General features: G+C 46.9%; 1 protein-coding gene across 1 annotated transcript in view; it reads right to left on the bottom strand.

Annotated features, from left to right (window-relative positions):
* Positions 1-12352: 12352 nt before the first annotated feature.
* The window catches only part of HRH2 (histamine receptor H2), a 50602-nt gene continuing 42202 nt past the window's right edge, over positions 12353-20752 (bottom strand). Inside the window, exon 3 of the mRNA XM_036884812.2 lies at positions 12353-15171. Coding sequence (XP_036740707.1) covers positions 15006-15171 — 166 coding nt within the window. The 3' untranslated portion in view covers positions 12353-15005. The remainder of the gene's footprint in view (positions 15172-20752) is intronic.

The following is a 20752-nucleotide window of genomic DNA, read 5'->3' as shown; positions in this document are numbered from 1 at the left end:
ACTACCTGGCCCAGGAAATCCAGTGTGGTTTAGAAGTGGGGACTTCTGGTGGGCACAACCTCTTGGCCCCAAAAACTCCTGGCCCTGTGAGGCTCAGCTGGAGGGCCAGGGCAGGATTTTCCAAAGCACAGGGACCACAGCAGGGGTGAGGCACCCCCAAGCAAATGCCAGAACAAATGCAACCCTGGAGAGCCAGGAGGGGAGGGAGGGGATTAAATAATACCTGTCCAAGATTTATTGGGGCTACTCTATGCCAAGCACTTGCCAGCCCCTGGACACCAAGAATTTGAAAGACATAGCCCCTGCCTTCCCAGTTAGTAGGGAAGACATACCTCAGAGCAGACCCAGTCTTTCTCCTGAAGCATATGAGTTCTTGAGAACTGGTACACAGCAGAGTTTTCAGTTCGACAAACCCTCCTTCAATTAGAATTTGCTGAGTACCTATTACATGCCTGGAGTTGGGTATTAAGCATGAAGGAATTTATTAGCATAAGTGTTATCAGAAAGCTCACAGATTTGTGACAGAACCAGCTGCCCTCTGAAGCTCATGCCGAGCTGCACCCCACCCACCAGCCGGATCCATGGATGCCTGGGCCCACCACTTTTTGCACAAAGCTTAGTTTTACATCAAAGGTGCTTGCTGCTTTTGATCAGAGAATTGTGTCACATGCCGACACCTAAGGGGTGGAGGGGACTAGGAAATACAGATGTTTGCAATCTACAGTGGGCAATAGAGGAAACTATAAGAAAGCAAGAGGAGCTCACAGGTCTGGGCAGCCATGATTGACAGTTGCTTGCCATGGCAATAGGCACGTGAAATAACAAGTTGAGCAGGAGTAAATCCAACAGTCTTACCTGAGCAATGCGCAAAAGCGAAGCACTTACATTTCCTTCTAATACCATGCCACTTTTGTTTTTGGAGGCCACTCCTTTGAGAAGGAAGGATAAATCTCATCTTGTCAAATAAAGGATTTAAAATCCCTTCCATTCGTTTCTGCAAGCCACATTCTATTTCAATTTTGGATAAATATTTAAACAACCCCGCAAATGAATGCTCGCTGTGGCAGTTGTTACCGTGTATGACCTCCAGCTCTGGACTTCCTCCCTCTGCTCACTGCTTTGTCGCTCTCCCTCTGTCTAGCTTTTGCCTGCATATTACAAAAAAAAAGTTGATTCCAGAATATAAAAATAGAACTGTAAAATTGAAACCAATCAATGTTTATATTTGAACATGTTCTGCAAGGAGTAATATTATGCCAGCTGGCGAACTGCAATTGAATTCAACACTAATAGAGTCATTTAAGGTGGGGTCTGGAAACATTTTAATCTGTTGATAAGATAGAGAGTAAGTCATCCTAGATTAGCTTATTTATACAGGCAGGACCTGCATCAAACATCAAACTATAGGACTTTAAAAAAATCTGGAAACCTTCACTATCTTCATTTGGTGACATGTAAAATAATTATTTAAAATTGTGGGGTTTTTAAAGCAAACATTCACTAGGTGCCAAGTAGGTGCTGGGCACTTTGTATGCATTATCTCATTCAATCCTGACACTAATGGTCATTCCCATTTTACAGATGGGGAAATTGAGATACGAAGAAATAAGTAACAGGCCCCAAAGTGCCATTTGAACCTGAACTGAAGCCAGAGTCCAGATCTTAGGGTTTTGAGGTCGAGAAAGGAGTGAGGATCCTTTTTCATAAAAATGTTGAGACTCATAGTTTGCATTTTTTGCTCCCTCATCTTGTCTAGGGTCAAAATAGAACTGGGCTTTGTCAGTAATAATGCAGTGGGTCTGACCACAGTTTCAGAGACGTAAGGACAGGAGCCTCAATCCCTATGCAATGGCTATAAGGGGTAGTTTTGGTCTGGTTCAGTTTCCTGAGCTTGATACAGGTGGTAATGCTATTTTAGAATTACCTCACTTGCTGCCATGGTGGGTCAAAATCACTACTTCCAGATTATCAAAATCAAAATTAGGATCTTAAAAAAATAACTTGAGTCCTTGTGGAAATGGAGATACAAAATCTCTCTTGAGGCTTCTTTGCCTCTAGGAATTACTATGGATACCAACCAGTGAATAGATTACCTGGAAGACAGCTTAAAACCAGAACATTCTCACTATTTCTTAGTGCCAGTTCCTCACAGCCTGCAGCATGGATTCGATGTTTCCAAAGCAGTTGGATAGCTGTTGGCACCAGGTGGTAGAAGGAGACTCATATTAGTACACTTTCCCATGAAGTTTGGTAGGTTGCGCAGAGGCGGGGAGGAGTCTCTTGTTGCACAGTTGGTTAGCTGACCTGCATCAAGATCTTGGCCCCTCTCAGTGGCCCTGAAACACGCCAAAGGACCACAGAGAGACGGCATAGTGTCTTGGTGATGTTGGAAGTCAGGGTAAGGCATAAATTGCGCCAGCCCTCCCCCATCAGATTGTAGGGAGCCCAGGTGGGCTTGCAGGTGGATATGGGTTTCTGTAACTTAGAATCGCTCTCAGCTTCAAAGTAGGGCAAGTGGGAACTGCTGCCCCTGCAGGAGAATCCCTAAGTGCATAACTATTCTTATTTTCATTTTATATTTGGTAAAACAGACACAGAAAATATGCCTTTCTCTTTTTTCTTGAAGGATTCCCAGCATCAGAAGTTGTGACCACTGAGAATATTCCAGGTAATTTTTATGTAATTATGAGTTCACCTGAGTTATGGTTGACAAATTACACTCTGTAGAATTTAAAAATATTGTGTTTTATAGATATTTAACTAAGTATTATTAATTTTTAAAATTAACATTTTTCTTTTCATATTTTGGAGACTCAGAATTTTTTTTCCCCAGACCCCAAATACCTTTGCTGGTCTCAGAAAAGCTTGTGCTTAGAGTGTCTAATGGATAGAATGCCCCTGTCAGCAGGGGGCACTCTTGACACCTGGCTGTGTTTTAGAAACCTAAGATGTTGTCAAAGCATATATTTCAAAAGATTAAAAGTATGACTCATATAATGTAGAGTCAACATGTGGCAGAGATTAACTTAACCTATTCACGAGGGAACAAGCAGGGTGGAAGAGCTGGCCTGAAGGAGAATCTAAGCGATAACTATAGATCTGGAAAGGAAGAATCTTTTTGTTTTTAATTTGGAATATCATTGATATCAAGTATTACATTGGTTTCAAATGTACAACATAGCGACTCGATAATTACATACATTACTAGATGCTTGTCACAGTAAGTGTAGTTTCCCCTTTTATCATACCAAGATATTACAATATTATTGGTTATACACATTGTACTTCCATTCCTGTGACTTACTTATTTTATAATTTGAAGTTTGTACCTCTTTATCCCCTGTTTCACCAATCCCCCCAACTCCCTCCCTATGGTAACCAACAGTTTGTTGTCAGTATTTATGGGTCTGTTTCTTTTTTTGTTTGTTTTTTTTTGTGTTTCTAGATTCCATATATAACTGAAATCATATGACATTGGTCTTTCTCTTTCTGACTTATTTTGCTTAGCATGATACCCACTAGGTCCATCCACGTTGTCACAAAAGGCAAGATTTTCTTCTTTTTTCCTTCTGAGTAATTTCCGTTCTGTATATGTATGACATTTTGGAAAGGAACAATCTTGAAATATGATTGCTAAGTGAGACAATAAACCAGAACCTTTAGTATTTTTCCTACTGCACAGAAATTGTTGCATTTCTATCAGGCTGAAAGAAAATATTTGCAACTTATCAATCTTCTACTAGTCAACACATAACTTTGCAGAGCCTTGTCCTTAATCAATAGTAAATAGTAAATCAACAAAGGGACTTTCCCCTAGAGAATCATAATCCTGACTGGGCCTGCTAGATACACTCCCATATGACTCAGAGGATCTGCTGTCACCCTTTAGCTTTATTCCCAAGTTTGGGATAAATTTTCTAGGCAATAGAAATGGGCTTTTCTGGGGCAAGTCCTTCCGGGGTCAGAGCTGGACACAGATGCGTGGGTGCTGGGCAAGTAAATAGTTTGGCACCCCTTTAGGTCTGTGTCTCCCAATCTCTGTTCAGCATTTACTCAGTAGGGTCAGGGGAAAACTAATTATTTCTGTTAGTAAAAACTATACACGGAGAGAAAGTCACTTATTCATGTCCATCCATGGTCTTAAGGGAGTCAGTTCTGAAAAATACTCAGCAAAACATTTCCTGTCTTTTGGTGGTGGTTGTTCCTTCCTTAGGTCGCCTTTGGGAGCTAGCCAAATCAAATAACAAGTGGGAGGTATAGTAAAGGGTTGTGGTTTTAGGTACGACCTATTTTTATTGGTAGGCGGTAGGAACGACTTGGTTTCTGAATTTTAGCAGCTGTCCCTGTGGATGCCAAGCTTGCTCTGACTGACTGCATGTGTTATGGGAAAATGTCCAGAATAGGCAATTCCACGGAGAAAACTGCCAGTGGGCATGGGGTTTCTTTTTAGATGATGAAAATGTTCTGGAATTAGACAGTGGTCTGGTTGTACAACTTGGTGAGTATACCAAAAAGTACTGAATTGTATACTTTAAAAGGGTGGATTTTATGATATGGGAATTATATCTTGCTTTTTTTTTTTTTTTTTGAAGAATATTATGTTTACTAGGGTCCCGCCTTCACCAAATCCCCCCCACATACCCCATTACAGTACTGTTCATCAGTGTAGTAAGATCCTGTAGAATCACTACTTGTCTTCTCTGTGTTGCACAGCCCTCCCTGTGCCCTCCCCCCCACATTATACATGCTAATCGTAATGCCCCTTTTCTTTTTCCCCACCCTTACCCCTCCCTTCCCTCCCTTTCTCCCCAGTCCCTTTCCCTTTGGTAACTGTTAGTCCATTCTTAGGTTCTATGATTCTGCTGCTGTTTTGTTCCTTCAGTCTTTCTTTGTTCCTATAGTCTTTGGGTTTGAAGTGAGTCTCTTGTAAGCAGCATGGAGATGGGTCTTGCTTTTTTATCCATTCTATTATTCTGTGTCTTTTGATTGGTGCATTCAGTCCATTTACATTTAGGGTGATTATTGAAAGATCTGTACTTATTGCCATTGCAGGCTTTAGGTTCGTGGTTGCCAAAGGTTCAAGGTTAGCTTCTTTAGTATCTTACTGTCTAACTTAACTCACTTATTGAGCTATTTTAAACACTGGTCATTCTTTATTTTTCTCCCATCTTATTCCTCCTCCTCTGTTCTTTATATGTTGGTTGTTTTATTCTGTGCTCTTTTGTGCTTTCTTTAACTGCTTTTGTGGGTAGTTGATTTTATTTTTTGCCTTTAGTTAGTATTTGGTTGGTCTGCTTTCTTTGCTGTGATTTTATTTTCTCTGGTGACATCTATTTAGTCTTAGGAGTGCTCCCATCTAGAGCAGTCCCTCTAAAATACCCTGTAGAGGTGGTTTGTGGGAGGCAAATTCCCTCAACTTTTGCTTGTCTGGGAATTGTTTAATCCCTCCTTCATATTTAAATGATATTCGTGCTGGATACAGTAGTCTTGGTTCGAGGCCCTTCTGTTTCATTGCATTAAGTATATCATGCCATTCTCTTCTGGCCTGTAGGGTTTCTGTTGAGAAGTCTGATGATAGCCTGATGGGTTTTCCTTTGTAGGTGACCTTTTTCCTCTCTCTAGCTGCCTTTAAAACTCTGTCCTTGTCCTTGACCTTTGCCATTTTAATTATTATCTGTCTTGGTGTTGTCCTTCTTGGGTCCTTTCTGTTGGGAGTTCTGTACACTTTCATGGTCTGATCGACTATTTCCTCCTCCAGTTTGGGAAAGTTTTCAGCAATTATTTCTTCAAATACACTTTCTATCCCTTTCTCTCTTTCTTCTTCTTCTGGTACCCCTATAATGCGGATATTGTCCCTTTTGGATTGGTCACACAGTTCTCTTAATATTGTTTCAGTCCTGGAGATCCTTTTATCTCTCTCTGCGTCAGCTTCTATGCATTCCTGTTCTCTGGTTTCTATTCCATCAATGGCCTCTTGCATCTTATCCATTCTGCCTATAAATCCTTCCAGAGTTTGTTTCACTTCTGTAATCTCCCTCCGGACATCTGTAATCTCCCTCTGGACTTCATCCCTTAGCTCTTGCATATTTCTCTGCAGCTCCATCAGCATGGTTATGAGCTTTATTTTTAATTCTTTTTCAGGTCTATCTCCTTCTCAGGGTTTGTCTCTGTGATCTTGGTCTGTATCAATTTCTTCTGCCTTTTCATGGCGATAGATATATTTGTGGGGAGCTGGCGCATGTGTTGGGTAAGAGAAAGTCCCTTCTTGCCAGTTTCTGGCCTTCCTCTCCTGGGAGAACAGCGGCCTCTAGCGGCTTGTGCTGGGCAGCTGCGCACAGACGGGGCTTCTGATCTTGCCCGGCCGCTATGGAGATTATTTAGCTCTGCAGTTGCTGTGGGCGTGGCCTGCCTCAGGCTGCTGCTCCAACATGGCAGAGCCGTGTTGGAGGGGGAACAGGCGGGAGGCTGTTTATCATGGTGAGGGACCTCTGAGCTGCACTGCGGGGGTTTGGGTGCCCAGAGTTCCCCAGGATTCCCTGCTGCTCGGCTAGGTGTCCCGGGGCACTTCCGTCCAGCTGTGGGGTCCCTGTCCCTTTAAGACTTTCAAAAAGCACTCGCTTTTCTTTGTCCTGGGTGCACCGGCTGCAGGGACCCGCTCACAGGTCTTACTGTCCTGTTTCCCTAGTATCCAGCACCCCATGCACTGTGTGTCTGCACTCTGGTGCGGATGGCTGGGGCTGGGTGTTCAGCAGTCCTGGGCTCCCTCTCCCTCCCCACTCCGACTCCTCTCCTCCCGCCAGGAGCTGGGGTGAGGGGCGCTCGGGTCCCGCCAGACCACGGCTTGTATCTTACCCCCTTCACGAGGCGCTGGGTTCTTGCAGGTGTGGATGTGGTCTGGCTGTTGTCCTGTGTCTTCTGGTCTCTCTTTTAAGGAGAGTTGTATTTGTTGTATTTTAAAAAATGTATGTGGTTTTGGGAGGAGATTTCCGCTGCTCTACTCACGCCACCATCTTGGTTCTCTATATCTTACTTTTTAAAAACCCAGAAAGGCATCAGCCCAGCAAAGCATTTTTTAAAATTCTGTAGCAGGTTATGTTACACTACAAGAAGATATGTCAAAGAAATAATCAATCTTCCCATGTTTTCTTCCATCTGCTACTTCTATAGCTTCTCTTCTTCCTTCATAATTACAACTCCTAAGTAGAATTCGTGCCTCATATCGAAATTACCGAGTATCATAATTCTTCCAAGTGGTAAAGATACCTCAAGACAAACGCTGGGCATAGAAGCCACAGGGCATAAATCTGCAAAGAAGTAAAAAGCTAACCTTTTCAAACAATATTACTTCTCTCTCACTTACCAACTTTACATTTCCCTGTATGGCCCCGTAAGATGACTGGTTAGCCAGAGACGGGTAAGATTCCTCAAGGGAGGAACAACCTAAGACAGGCACAGTCCAGGGGGGCCATCAGGTGAGAAATTGGGGATCAACAGAGGTGAGGCTTAGAACCTCACCCCCCCTGTTTTGAGAGAAATCTTATGCATCTGTGGCTGTTTTGTTGCCCTTGTCTAGCTTGGATTAATACTTAGTCTGTAGGCACACACCTGAACATCTACATTTGCCCTCTTACAGCACTAAACTATGTTTTCTACCTTTATCTTGCATCTACCTACCACTTCAGCATTTTATTTAAAAAATAATAACAATAATAAGGGAGAAATGTGGGATTCACATATAAATCAAGTATAAAAATCAAACAAATAATCATAATTGACTTGATTGTTTATAGTTCATGACTCATGATCAAAACCGAAAGTTTCTGTGATGACTGCCCTTGCACTGTTCACCATGTAAGAACTTATTCACTATGTAAAAACTTGTTCACCATGTAAAAAGTTGTTCATTATGCTTCAGAAGATTGGAGACTGTTGAGAATTAGGCTTGGGGTTGATTAATGATTGTGCATTGACTCCCCTATACAGAATTTTATTGTTGTTAACAACCATATGATCAATAAATATGAGAGATGCCCTCTCAAAAACAAACAAACAAAAAAAAGTAAAAAAAAAAATTCCATAGCAGGGAGCCCTTTACCTTATTGCAAGTATAGGGGTCCATGCACATTTCCCCAGCTATGTGAGGACAGTTCTGGAAACCTGAGTTAATATGTCTGTGGTTTATTCCCGTGATGTTCCAGGGCTTCCTACCATGTCTGGTTGGCTCAAACCATTATTTGACTTGGGCCAGGCCTATCTTCAGTGACATGTTTCAGGAGAGACTTAGGTTCCAGGGACTGAGAGGACACCCCTCCTTGCTTCTCACATGTAATAGGAATCCAAAATGTTTGGAACACTTGCTTATATCCACCCAGGGCCTGAGCATTTTATGCTGGGTTAGACATGGTCTTCAAATTGGAAATTTCTTTCATGCTGTGTTTGGTATTGTGAGGCAGCCATTCACTGGAGGATGTAACCATGAGGGAACTCCACCTCAAATCACTGTTGTCTCTGTATCTCCCCCCACCCTCCATCCACGTGTTTATTTGGACACTTCTACAGCATTTACTATGAGCCCAGCACTTCTCTGAGAGCTTTACAAATATTGAGGCCTCTAACATTAGAAACCCAGATTTTTGGCTTCTTGTAAAAACTAGAATCTGAACCCACAGCCCCACAGAGCATCACTGTTCAGAAGAGCTGCTGCAACCCCTTTCAGCCCAGGTGATACCCAGAGCATATACACTTAACATGGCAGGGGCAGAGACCAACCGCAGGGATGGTGGTCATAAACTGCCCATGTGCCCTTGTCTTAAGTCTCATGCCAGGAAACCTCGGTGGCCCCTGCAGATGTCTGAGCCTGGGTACCCCTGGGATGCCCGAGATGGGTCTGTGACAGAGGGATGCACCCAGGAGGACGTGACGAGCTATTCTAGGAAGCAGGGCACGGACATTCTGAAATGAAAGTGATGCCGAAGCTGGGCTTGTCCTCTCTAGTGCCTGCCATTTCTGTGAGAAGATGGTGCCTGGGCTGGCCTGCTGGTTCCCGGAGAGGATGAGCGATCCGTGGAGCAAAGCTGAACCACCCCAGCAGAGCCCTAGGTTAGCCAGCCTAAAGGTTTGTCAGCTAAATACATGTTTAATGTCATTCACTAAGAGATTTTATGGATGTTTGTTATGCAGCAACATTGTGCCCATCATGAACTGATATAGTCTCTCACCAGCTGTGTGACTTGGGAAAGACCGGGTCCCTCCCCAAGGACCCAGAGGAGGAAGGTGGGACTTGGTAGAGCCCGTGGCACACCTGGGGTGAGTTCAAGGGAAATGCTAAGTTCTTCTACCTAAATGTCCTGTCCAGCACTCCCTGGAGGTGGGGCATCTCTAGGAGGAATATTCCAGCTTCCAGTGGATGAAAGAAGCCCCAGGGTGTGGTAGAAAAGACACTGGTGGGATGGTGGTGCTGTGGGGAACCAGGCCACCCCCACGTTGTGGGAGCTTGAATGAGCTGTGCTCCTCTGGAGGGCTATTGGGCAGCATATATACTCCATATCCAGAATTACGCTTGTAGGTGTGCACGCGCTCACACACACACACACAGACACACACACATCTCAACAACAAAGCCCACTTGCACATGTGTACAAGGAAATATTGTCAGATGATCAGCATATTATTGTTTAAACAGCCCAAAGATAGAAATGACTCAAATGTCCACAGTTATGGGTCAGTGAAGTGAACTGTAGGGTCCCGGTACTGTGGGGCACCCTTTATATGCTAATGTGATAGAACCTTGAAGACAAATGACTGTGTTCAGTTTCTTAGGTGCAGTATAACTTTTATGGGGAAAACAAGCCAAAGTGAACTGAACATTCTACTGCCAACTGGGTGGCAGTATAGTTGTCTCCGGAGAAAAGGACGGGGAGCAGTGGCCAATGGAACTGTCTTTCTCTATAATGTCATAATTTTGGAAAGGGACTTTATATACTTAATCCTTAAAAATTAAGTTCACAACATGAGTGATAAAGATTTGGCCTTTGCAGACAAGCAGATCTGAGTTGGAAGCTCCGCTGTGTCATGTGTTTTTAGCTTGGGGCATGTTGTGTCCCCAGCTGGTAGGGATGTGAACCTCCACTGGCAGGGCTACCCAGCGGGCAAAATGAGCTGGTGCCATGCTGGGCACAGAAAGGGGCTTATAAATGTCAGGTGGAAGCAAAGGACAGATTTACCTGGGTACTGCACAGTGCAGCCTGCACGTCCCTCTGGGGCCTTTCCTTGGGAATCCTGCACGGCCCAATGGGCACGTGAGAGCCTTGGGAATGCCCCAGGCAGTGAGGGCCATGGCCAAGCTCGGCCAGCACTCTGGCTCCCATGGTGGCATCTCAGGGCATGAGAAACATGTGCTGAACGACCCTGAGCGGTGAGATCGGGGACATGGTGCCAACATGTTCAATGACCTCCAGAATAAATCATGAGCCTCTTAGGATGAGGGGGAGATTCTCCCAGTCACCTGAAGGCTGTTAGTGACGGTTGTGGCTTCCTGAATTATCACCGGAATGCTGGGGAGTCTGGTGGGGTTTGGGAATTCTGGTAGGAGGCAATCATTTCCTGCTTGAGTGACCTAGAAAGAGCCCCTCAAATGGACAATGAAAATGACAGACTAATCCCAAAACTCCAGATAAAGCGGCGAACTGCTGACTACATAGCTGAGATGGGATTCCAGATGGATTCCCTCGATCTGGGTGGGCGCTCCCTGCCACCCACCACACTTCCAGTGTGAGTTAAACACAGCCGACTCAGCGAGCACCAGTGACGTTTCCCTTCAGAACCTCGTGGCTTCTGTGTTCCGCGTCCTCCCACCCTCCACACAGCGCCTTCCACCTGCTGTGCAAGTCCAGGGCCCGTCACCCTGTCTCCTCCCTTCCCTGATTCCTTGCTAATTTTAGGTGCAAGCAGCAGTTCTCTAGGGAGAGCAGGGAGGGTCTCATTCCTGTGGGTTCCCAGCACATGGGCCGCATAGGCCACATAGGCCGAGGTCTGTAGGACAACCTGGAGTTGATCCTGATAAATATGCAACAGCCGATATCCCCCCTGTCCCTCACCGCTGGGCAGCAGGGCCAGCCTCACTTTGGGCACGCCCCCTGCTCCTTAATCTGTTTTCCAGACTGGAGTCTGAATATCTTTTCCTTACACAGACCTACCTCATCATTTCAGCTGCCTCAATGGAGCCCTTTCAGAGCCATCCTATACTCTTGGGATATGTAGTCCCAAACACAGCCCTGCTCTCACTCCCAGCAGCCCCTTCCAGCCCCTTCCACCTCCCTGGCCTCCTTCCCCTCCGCCCACCCCTCCGCTTGGTCTAAGCAACAATGGGTTTCCTTTCCCTCCACTTCCCACTGGTGGAACCTAAACCTGTTGGTACCGGATTCTGGAAACTGTGGTTCCCAGGCTTCCAGCCCTGGCTGGTTGCCTCTAAAGTGCCTAACAGACATTGTACCCACAGTTACGGCTCAGGAGACACTTCCCTGTCACTTAGTTCCATCACCTAGAATTGCTTAGCATCACGTATTGACTCAATCTGCTACCTTCATCTCTCTCAGGCTCCCCTCCATTCCTGGAATATATGAAAACCATTTCCAGCGATGTGGTTGCCATGAGCTTTGGGATGACATGTGCTCTCTTCTCTGCCTCCTGTGGACACTCACCAGGTGTGTCATTCGGCCGCACAGCCTGGGGTGCGGGATTCCACCACCCGCCGCTGCTTTCTCCCTTCCATCCCAGCGGACACTGCGCACCACTGACCCTGAAGTCATCGAACCCTCACCTCGACTCTGGTCAGTGTCGTCCCTCATTGTCCAGACCCTGGTGCCTTTGGGGTTCATTCCTTGCACAAAATCCATGAACTTTATCTTGGCTTGGCTCCTTACTTGCCTCTCGCCTACCTACACTCCATGGCGGACTTCCTCCACTGACAGGTTTCCCGTTTTAAATATGTCTTTTTCTCCCACTTAACAAAGGCATCTCTGAGGCTGACAATTTCATAAATACTCCCTCTCACAAACACTTCCTGAGCCCCTGCCGGGTACCTGGCTCACCAGGTGAGCGGGACAAAGGCCTGATGCTTCTGACCTGACCTGCCTATCCCTCATTTCTTATGTGGCATTTTAAGATGTGGTGTTTTAAGATGAAACCTAGTTTCCTAAGAACTCTATTACTTTTTAAGGCAATTTCCAAGTTGGCCTTTACCTCAGCATTTTATCATAACTCCTTTCTAAATCAAGACACACCGTATGATGAAATTTGGGGAGTTTTTCCTCACCAGGAAGTTAAAAAATAAAACTGCAAGGCAGCATCTGTTTCGATAGCTTTATTGGAACATGATGGTAACACAGAACATGGATTTGGGGGCCCACCACAGATGCTCCTCCTCTAGCAGCAAGCGCCCCACTTCTGCAGCTAGTAGAGACTCCAGGAAGCCTCCAGAAGGGTGGGGGCAGCTCAGAGACAGACCTGAAGGAGGTCCCTGCAGCAGCAGGTGGCACATGGGCACCTTGGGTTGGAGCCCTGAGCAGGGGAGAGTGTGATCAGCAGACCAATTTTATGCCTCCACTACCCGGCCATAGAGACCCACCTGCCTCAGACTCCTGGGAAGACTTCCAAGGAGGGAATTCTGGGGCTTTCAGAAGGAATCCAGCCACGACACTGAGCACCGAGCACCTCTGAGGGCCGCTGGGGCAAACCATGCTTCAGGTGCATTGGCAGATAACCTGCTGAAAGCTCCTACAGTGTGCCAGACACTCTTCTACAGGCTAAACATACAAGGGCCAACAGACAGAGGGGGAGACAGACGGGGGCCAGGAAATCTGTCACACAGCTGACAGTTAATTGTGACCCATGCCAAATGGCTTTGAGGACAGTTCTGGGGTGTCAGAGACCCTCCCTAGTTGGGAGGGCCAAGGAAGACTTCCTCAAGAAGTGATATTGCAGCTGAGGTCCCATGGTCGAAAGGGCAAGAGTATTTTAAGTCAGGGAAACAGCTCTGTGCTTGTCCAGGGAGCTAGAAGGAGCAGTGAGATAAGCATATGAAAAGGAGACCCCAGGAGGGCCAGGGTGAGGCGGTGAGAGGAGTGTGGGGGGGGGGGAGGCTGGAGGGGCAAGTCGGCACTGACCACAGAGGGCCTGTGGCCACTTGAAAGGGGATTTTCTCCACGTGTGACATGACAGGTTTGCACTTCGCACAGCCCACTGCGGCTACTGTGTGCAGAGAGGCAAGGGGGGAGTTCAGAGAGCTGTCAAGAAGCTGCTTCAATTGTCCCACATGGGGGATGGCAGGGGGCTGAGTGATGACAGGGCAGGTGGAGAGAATCGAGCAGACGGTGCCTATGTGTGGGAGCTAGGACTTGAGAAGGTTGGTCACCAGGGGCCGGCAGAAGGGAGGTGCCAAGACGGACCCTCGGCCTTTGAAGCCAGTGGCGGGCTGTTGCCTGAGGAGGAGAACCCTGGGAGAGGAGCAGGTGCAGGGAGAAGGTCGAGGGCGCAGCTGTGGACATGCTAAGGTGAGATATCTTGGAAACACCCAGGTGGAGGTGCCGTGCAGGCAGCAGTGAGTGGAAAGCTCCCAGAAGGGGCCTGAGCTCCAGGTACCATTCTGTGAGTAGTCTCCTCAGAGGTAAGCCTGGTGACTACAGTTATAAGGGTGTAGTGAGGCCACAGAGGGAAACTGCAGTGAGAAGAGAAGTATCAGGGAACAGCCACATCCGATGGCTGGGAGAGGACAGTGAACTGCAGAGGGACTAAAAGGTACAGATGGACAGGGAGGTGGACCCAACCAGGGGGTCTTAGAGCCAAGGGCAGAGTGGGTTCAGGGAGGGGCAGTGGTCAGCAAGGAGAATCCTTGGACTCCCTCATCTCTCTGGAGCTGTCACCACCCCTACCACCTTGGGCCCCTTCAACAACGTTTGTATACAGGAAAGGAGAGCTCACTTCCTTGGACAGGAAGGAAGAGCTGCTCAGAGGGGTCCACTGATGTGCCCAAGGTCGCGCGTCCAGCAGAGAGCGCTGTGGGGCCAGCTCCCTAACTCAGGTGTGTTGTGTCCCCCAACCTCCACCTCTCCCTCCCCAACACCTGCACTTTACCCAGCAAGTCCACTCCACATCACTTCTTGTGACAAAAAGCACCAGAGGGTCAGTGTGGCAGCATGAAGGGACCTCCAAGCTCTGGGTCGGAGCCTCGCTAGGAGGAGGATAGGCTGAGCCAGGGAAATAAATATCTTGGCCTCTCTCCTGAGAGGCAGTACAGTGTCATGTCAAGAGCAGAAGCTTGAGGCCTGGCTTTTCATCCATCCTCCCATTCATTTGTTCATTCATTCATTCATTCATCAACTATTTCTTGAGTGCCTCTATGAGCCAGGTGCATGTTCCAGGAGGCCCAGCAGGCCCCATACTTCTCTGAACCTCAGTTTCTACTTCTGTAAAGATGCAGGCAAAGTACCCGACACACAGTAGTGTTCAGTAAAGGCTAATTTCCTTCCTTCCCCTTCCCTCTCCTCCCTTTCTTTCATCCTGCAGAACCTACCAGGGAGTGAGAAGCCAGCACCTGATAGCAACACCCTCTGAGCCTGCTGTGCTCAGAGGACACATGTGCCCCTGCACATACAAATCCACGCACACACATGGGTATACACCCCTGACTGTCCAGCTACCTCTGCTCATGACTCAGGGCCAGTGCCAGCGTGAGCTTTGAACCCACTGGATCCGGTGGACCTGGGCTCAGGGGAGTCCTGAACCTCTGCCTGGGAAGGCTGAGTACAGAATAGGTTGTTCCCTAGGCCCGAGGACTCCAGCACCCCACTGTGTGCTCCGGGAGTCCCTAGACTCAGGTGAGGATGTGTTCTTGGTGGCTTTGAGGGCTGCTGGGTCCTTAGTGGCTCCAGGAGTCAAATCTTGGTGACTAAGAACAGTATCTTCAGTGTCCTGGGGCCAGGTATACACAGCCTCTGAGGGCAGTGTCCTCACCGCTTTGTGGGCGGTGTCCTCAGTGGCTCCTCAGACTGCGGCTCCCCTGGCTGCTCCTCCGAGGGGCCTCCCACAGGTCTCTGGAGGAACCCCAGCCCCCACAGGCTCTTGCAGCAGCTCAGAAGGTTGCCAGGGCACAAGGCGCCGGACAGCGCTGGCTTCCTGAGGAGACACAAGCACACGTCAGGGCCGAGGTGACCACCGAGACGGCTGGTGGGGCCAGGGCCCAGCCTCTAGCCTTCACTTCTTCTGAGCCAGGCCTTGGGAAGAGAGAGGTGTGGTGGGGTGGGGCAGGGGACCTCCCTTTCCCACCAGGGCAGCCCATGTGCAACAGAGACTTTTTCCCTCAACCACAATGTGGAGCATTCAGGAGACTTGTTTCAAATCCCCTGTCTGCTTCTAAAATGCTATGTGCTGTTGGTCAAGTTACTTAGCTCCTCGGAACCTCAAGTGCAGGAAAAAATAACCCCTTTCCAATTCTTTCCAATTCTTGGGAGGATTACATGTTGCAAAATACACAGGACGGTATCCTACACATTGCCCAGCTTACAGAAGGAGCCCAATTAATGTTTGCCATTTCTAAGTCAATGAACTGATTTTTGAACATCTACATGCTCACAGGAGAAGGTTGGGAGAAGAAGTCACACAAAGGTTTATTCAGTCTCGCATTAAAATGGGGTGTGAACACATCTGTCTCTATTAGGATGCGCACTCCCGGTAGGCAAGGTGCCTGCCTTTCCAGCCCCTGTGGCTGTGGCCGGCTCAGCAGGTCCTCAGTTAATGTCTGACAAGTCGTTCTGATAGCAGGATAGGTCACTGAATGTGAAGTTGCCAAAAGCTTGGTAGGATGGTTTTTAACAGAATATTTGACATACATTTTCAGAAAGAAGAGTATTTCCCTCACTGCTGGGCATGCAAACTTCCTGCCCTGTTGCCTCCTAAGCTGTGGATGGCAGGCCTGCTGTTTCCTTCAGCTACTTTCAGTGAGTTAAGAAGTCCTTTCTCATTTTTATTTCAAGGCCTCAGGAGGTCAGAGGAAAGGTTCAGTGTGTTTTTGGCACCTACCACCTGCAGGTCTTCCTTTAGGACAGAGAGCAGGGGCAGGCTCCCAGCTTTACCCAGGCAACTGCAACTGGCCACACTTTGATGGCATTGTTTGTGTCATTGCATCTGTGTTCACAAGTACTTTCTGTTTTCTACAAGTGATACTGCATTGCCATTTATGGTGATGATAGGAAATTTTCTTATAAATGTATCTCAGTGGAAACAGTGAATGAGTGTAGAGATTCAAGTGGATATAATGCAGGTGGGAAAGGACTGTGGGTTGGATTGGCAGGAAAAGGGAATTTGCAAGTGAGTGGCTTTTGGGGTGCCCTTCTGAGTCCCCAGCCCACTCCAGCTCACTCTTGGCCCAAACACAGGGGAGTCTGAGCACTGCATGATGTCCTCAGAGACCCTGTGGGAGCTCCCTGTAGCTCCAGAGCAGGACAACTCTGCCTTCAGCTCTGTGTATGGCCATGAACACCGCCTAGTTTCTGGCTCCCCTGCCGAGGGTGGAGTGGTAGCTTTCCTTATGCAGTGTGAGTCTGGAAGCCACCCATCGCTTGGTCCTGACACCCACTGCAGTTCCTCAGGATGTCCCTGGAAGCTCATGCTGGGCCTTAGCCCTAGCCTCCATCTGTTAGACCGTCCGGCCACTAGAGCTCGCTGTTCCTCCTCCCTTCCCCAAGCGACGGGGAAGAGCATTGTGCTTCCTTTCAGAACCTATCAGACAAGAGCTGTGGATTCGGATGCCTGGCTCCCTGAGGCTTTGTGAAAGGGCCCAGCGAACAGCCACAGCTGGCACTCAGGCCTCCCTCAGTGGGTGGGAAGGTTCCGGCCGAGCTGTGGCGGGGGCCCACGTGGCCCAGGTTCTCCCTGAGGTTTGGCCAGCCCTTCCTGTCCCCAGACCCACGGCCACCTGGACCTCAAGGTCATACCCCTGGCACTCCAGAGGCTCCGGTCCTTCTCCTTGCTAGCAGTGTACATATTTGACCAAGCAGGCAGGTATCTACCCTTGGATTGACATTCCTGACGGAGCCTGTGGCTCTGATAAAGTGACTTGCCCTGAAATCAGTGAAATTATCAAAGAAAAGCTAGCTCTAGGCTTGGAAATAACTAACTTTCCTTATTCTAAAGGACTGAAAAATCACTTATGATAATATTATTAAGGAAATATCATATGTTTGAAGTAAGAGATTCAGGATACAGAGATTAATAAAACAAAGCAAATAAATGTCCCAAGTAACTCCTCTACTCAGACATATCTTTTTATTACATGTCGATTCTGCCATTAAATATTTTTAAATGAAATATATCATATGCCCAAAAAGACTACATAAAAAACACATGCATGGTGTAAAGACTATATTAAAGAATATTAAAATGGATACCAGTGTGACCACCTCTCAGGTTAAGACATAGAGCTTTACCAGAACCCGAGTTATTTCAACAAATGTTTTTGTATCCCTAAACAATATGTCATGTCATTCTGCCTGCATTTTACTTTATTATTATTATTTTTTTGGTGCAAATTACAGCTTCCTTCCTTCCTTCCTTTCTCCCTCCCTCCCTTCCTATGAAATAATGATTAATCCAGCAGGATGGCCATTCTCCAAATGAGGACAATTCCAGACTTAGCCTCCACAAGGCTGTTCACAGATGGCAATCATCTTGAAAGGAAACTTGAGTGAACAAATCTGATTGATCTGCTCCATATGCCTTCCTGGGGGAACCACCCATTCCCTTCTCCAGGTGGCCCGTGTGGGGCTGCAATCACTGAGCCTCATCCCTTAAAGGATGCCTTCAGAAGAACTTGTCCGTGGGGCAACAGTGATTCTATACGGTGATCTTTAGCAATACTTTTTATGTAAAATTCACTATGTCTCATATTAATATAGGTACCCAGCTTTCTTTTCGTTAGTATTTGCCTAATACATCTTATTTTTTCTTCCTTATATTTTCAACATTTTTGTTTCTTTAAGTCTATTTCTTGCAAAAACACTTGCTTGTATTTAAAAAATAAAATCTGATAATCTTAATGTTTAAAAATTTGGCCAGTTTATCTCATTTACATGTACTGTGATTACTGATATATTCTGACTAATTTCTTCAATGTGATTTTGTGTTTTATATTTGTCCCACCTTTTCAAAATTTTGCCCTGACTTTTCTTGCTTTGTTTTAAATTGTCTTTTTTTTCTCATTTTCTTCCCTCCTCATCATATAGAATTTCTGCCCTCTTATAAACAAATTTTAACATGCATATTTACCTTAATAAAGCTTTGTGGCATGGAGCCCTCCTCATTTTCTTAGCTTACCCGTCCATGCCAAACGGAAGTTGGGCTGTGACACTGAGCTGGATTCCCACACAGTGTAGACTCTCTTACATTACATACATCTAGAGACAATAGTAGGTTTAGTATTCCCTGGTCCCCGTCGTGGACCCACGGCCCATTATTGCCCTGAGCCCTGACACTTGAAACTAGGGGGTGTTAATGGAGTTCAAGGAGAGCATGTCACATGGTGTCTGCCACCCAGTAAGTGCTTGTGGCAAACACCTATCATTTTCACCTTCCCACAGCAGTTCCCCTCCTCTTGGTAACAGCACCTTGATTCTTCTTGGGGATCCAGGCTTCCTTACCCACGTGGGTGAGGTGGGGTTGACCCTAATTCTTTGCCCTGGCTCCAGGTTTGAGTACAGAAGCAGACACGTGACCCAATCCAGTCAATGAAACTTAAGGCTGCAATTTTTTGGTGGAACAGTAGGAAAGGGATATATTTTCAGCTGGGTCCACTAAGATGGTAAGATGAGCAGGAGCTCCTGGTGGAACAACGGGAAACCTCTGACTGCGAAAGAAGGCAGCACAGTGTGAAACTGAGTTGAAAGCTGGAGGAAGACATTTCTGATGACCTTGTGCATTTGGATCCAGCCATGCTTGAAGCTACTCTTGGTTTCATCATTTCAATGAGCCAATTCCCTACCTCCACCAATCCTAGCCTCTTTTAGCTGGGTTTCTACTACTGGCAGTTAACAGTGTCCTGATTAGTAATATTCCTAAATAAATGTTCTTTGAATCTGAATTTCATCTTTTCACCCTGAGGTTGTTATATTCAGCACCAGCAGTCAGGACCCAGTTTCAGTGCTATTCCCTGCATGAGAAGCCGTGCTCAGGCCCTCTCAGAACCTTGGGCTTCTCACCTGTGAAATGAGTTTCCACTAGTAACCTCAGAGGAATGATCACACGGAACCACCATGTGTGCACATTACTTGGCTATTTCTTATATCTGAGCCTTTGGACACGTCATCTTTCCTCTTTGCTGTTCAACTCCTACTTCTGTTTCAAGATTCTGCTCAGGCATCAGGTCTGCTGGGAAGCTCTCTCTGAGCTCTCCCGGGATTGCCGGTTCCCTCTATCTCCCAGAGCCCTCTGCTGGGGCATTGATCTCCTTCAGCTAACAGTTCACTTGTCTATCTCCCAGACTAAGATAGGCATGGATCTTTCATCTTCTACCCCATGGCCAAGTTTATGGTAGGTGTTCCATCACGTGTGTGAACTAATGAATGAAAAACCCAGTAAATCTCAGTTTAGGTAGTGATTCTCCAGTCTTCTGAGTTCCCCGAATCACAGAGCATCAGAGGCAGAAGCACTGCCCCGGCTCTCCGGCAGCCAGCCCTTATCCCTCTGTGTGATGTCTCATGCGGTCTTATTTCTATATCTATTCCACTACGACTAGCCTGGAAGAGCCTTGTGGGCAGGAGCCCCAGAAAAGTCAGTGAGGGACACTTACTTCTCAGTCAACACCTCTGAGCACCAGCCAACAGCTGGAACGTTTAGGGGAAAGTGTGAGATTCGGAACCAGGAGTCCTGAGTTCATTTGGAGCCTTTCTCATTTCCCTGCTGTTGGGTCTCAGACAACTCCATGCCCTTTCTCAAGTCCCTTTCCTCATCTGTAAAATGAGAATAACCCCAGTGAAAGGGCTGTTGAAGTCATGAGGTGAGATGGGAGAAGAGAAATGTTTTGAAATTCCTTCTCTTCCTCCCTGTTGCCTGCAATGGGCACAGCCATCAGCTGCTTTTCCCCTGAGAGCCACCACGGGGAGAAGTGGTTGAGGGACTGCGTATTGAGGGTCTGGGCTGATCCCTGAATTGAGGTCCTTGTTATCCTGTACCCAACAACATGGGAGAACTGCCACGTGGAGTGTCAGTTTCACCTATGCCCTGGGAACTGGATCACCCAGAAGGCCCTCTCCTTTATGAGGAAATGGAAGTGGAGGAGATTAGAAAGGGGAAGCGGCTTTCTCATGTCCTGAGAGCCAGCCACAACCCACCAGGAGTCCTTCCCTTTGCCTTAAGTTTTTACCAAAATGAGGGGTGACCCTCTTCTCTAAGCCAGACCTAATTCCTGGTTGTTCTAAAGTAAGCTATAAGGTGGAAATATCAGGACACCAAGTTACCCAGAGCCCAATCAGAGTGCTGTCTTCCCTTTGCCTTAAGTTTTTACCAAAATGAGGGGTGACCCTCTTCTCTAAGCCAGACCTAATTCCTGGTTGTTCTAAAGTAAGCTATAAGGTGGAAATATCAGGACACCAAGTTACCCAGAGCCCAATCAGAGTGCTGTCTTCATAGACCTTTGTTTTTCACCACAAACCAATGTTCCCAATATGCTGATATGACCATGAATGAACTTATTTTTTCATGGCCT

This window comes from Manis pentadactyla, chromosome 2, assembly GCF_030020395.1.
Source record: "Manis pentadactyla isolate mManPen7 chromosome 2, mManPen7.hap1, whole genome shotgun sequence".
NCBI lineage: Eukaryota > Metazoa > Chordata > Mammalia > Pholidota > Manidae > Manis > Manis pentadactyla.
Note: the sequence above shows the minus strand (reverse complement) of the source record. Positions and strands in the feature narration are given on the sequence as shown.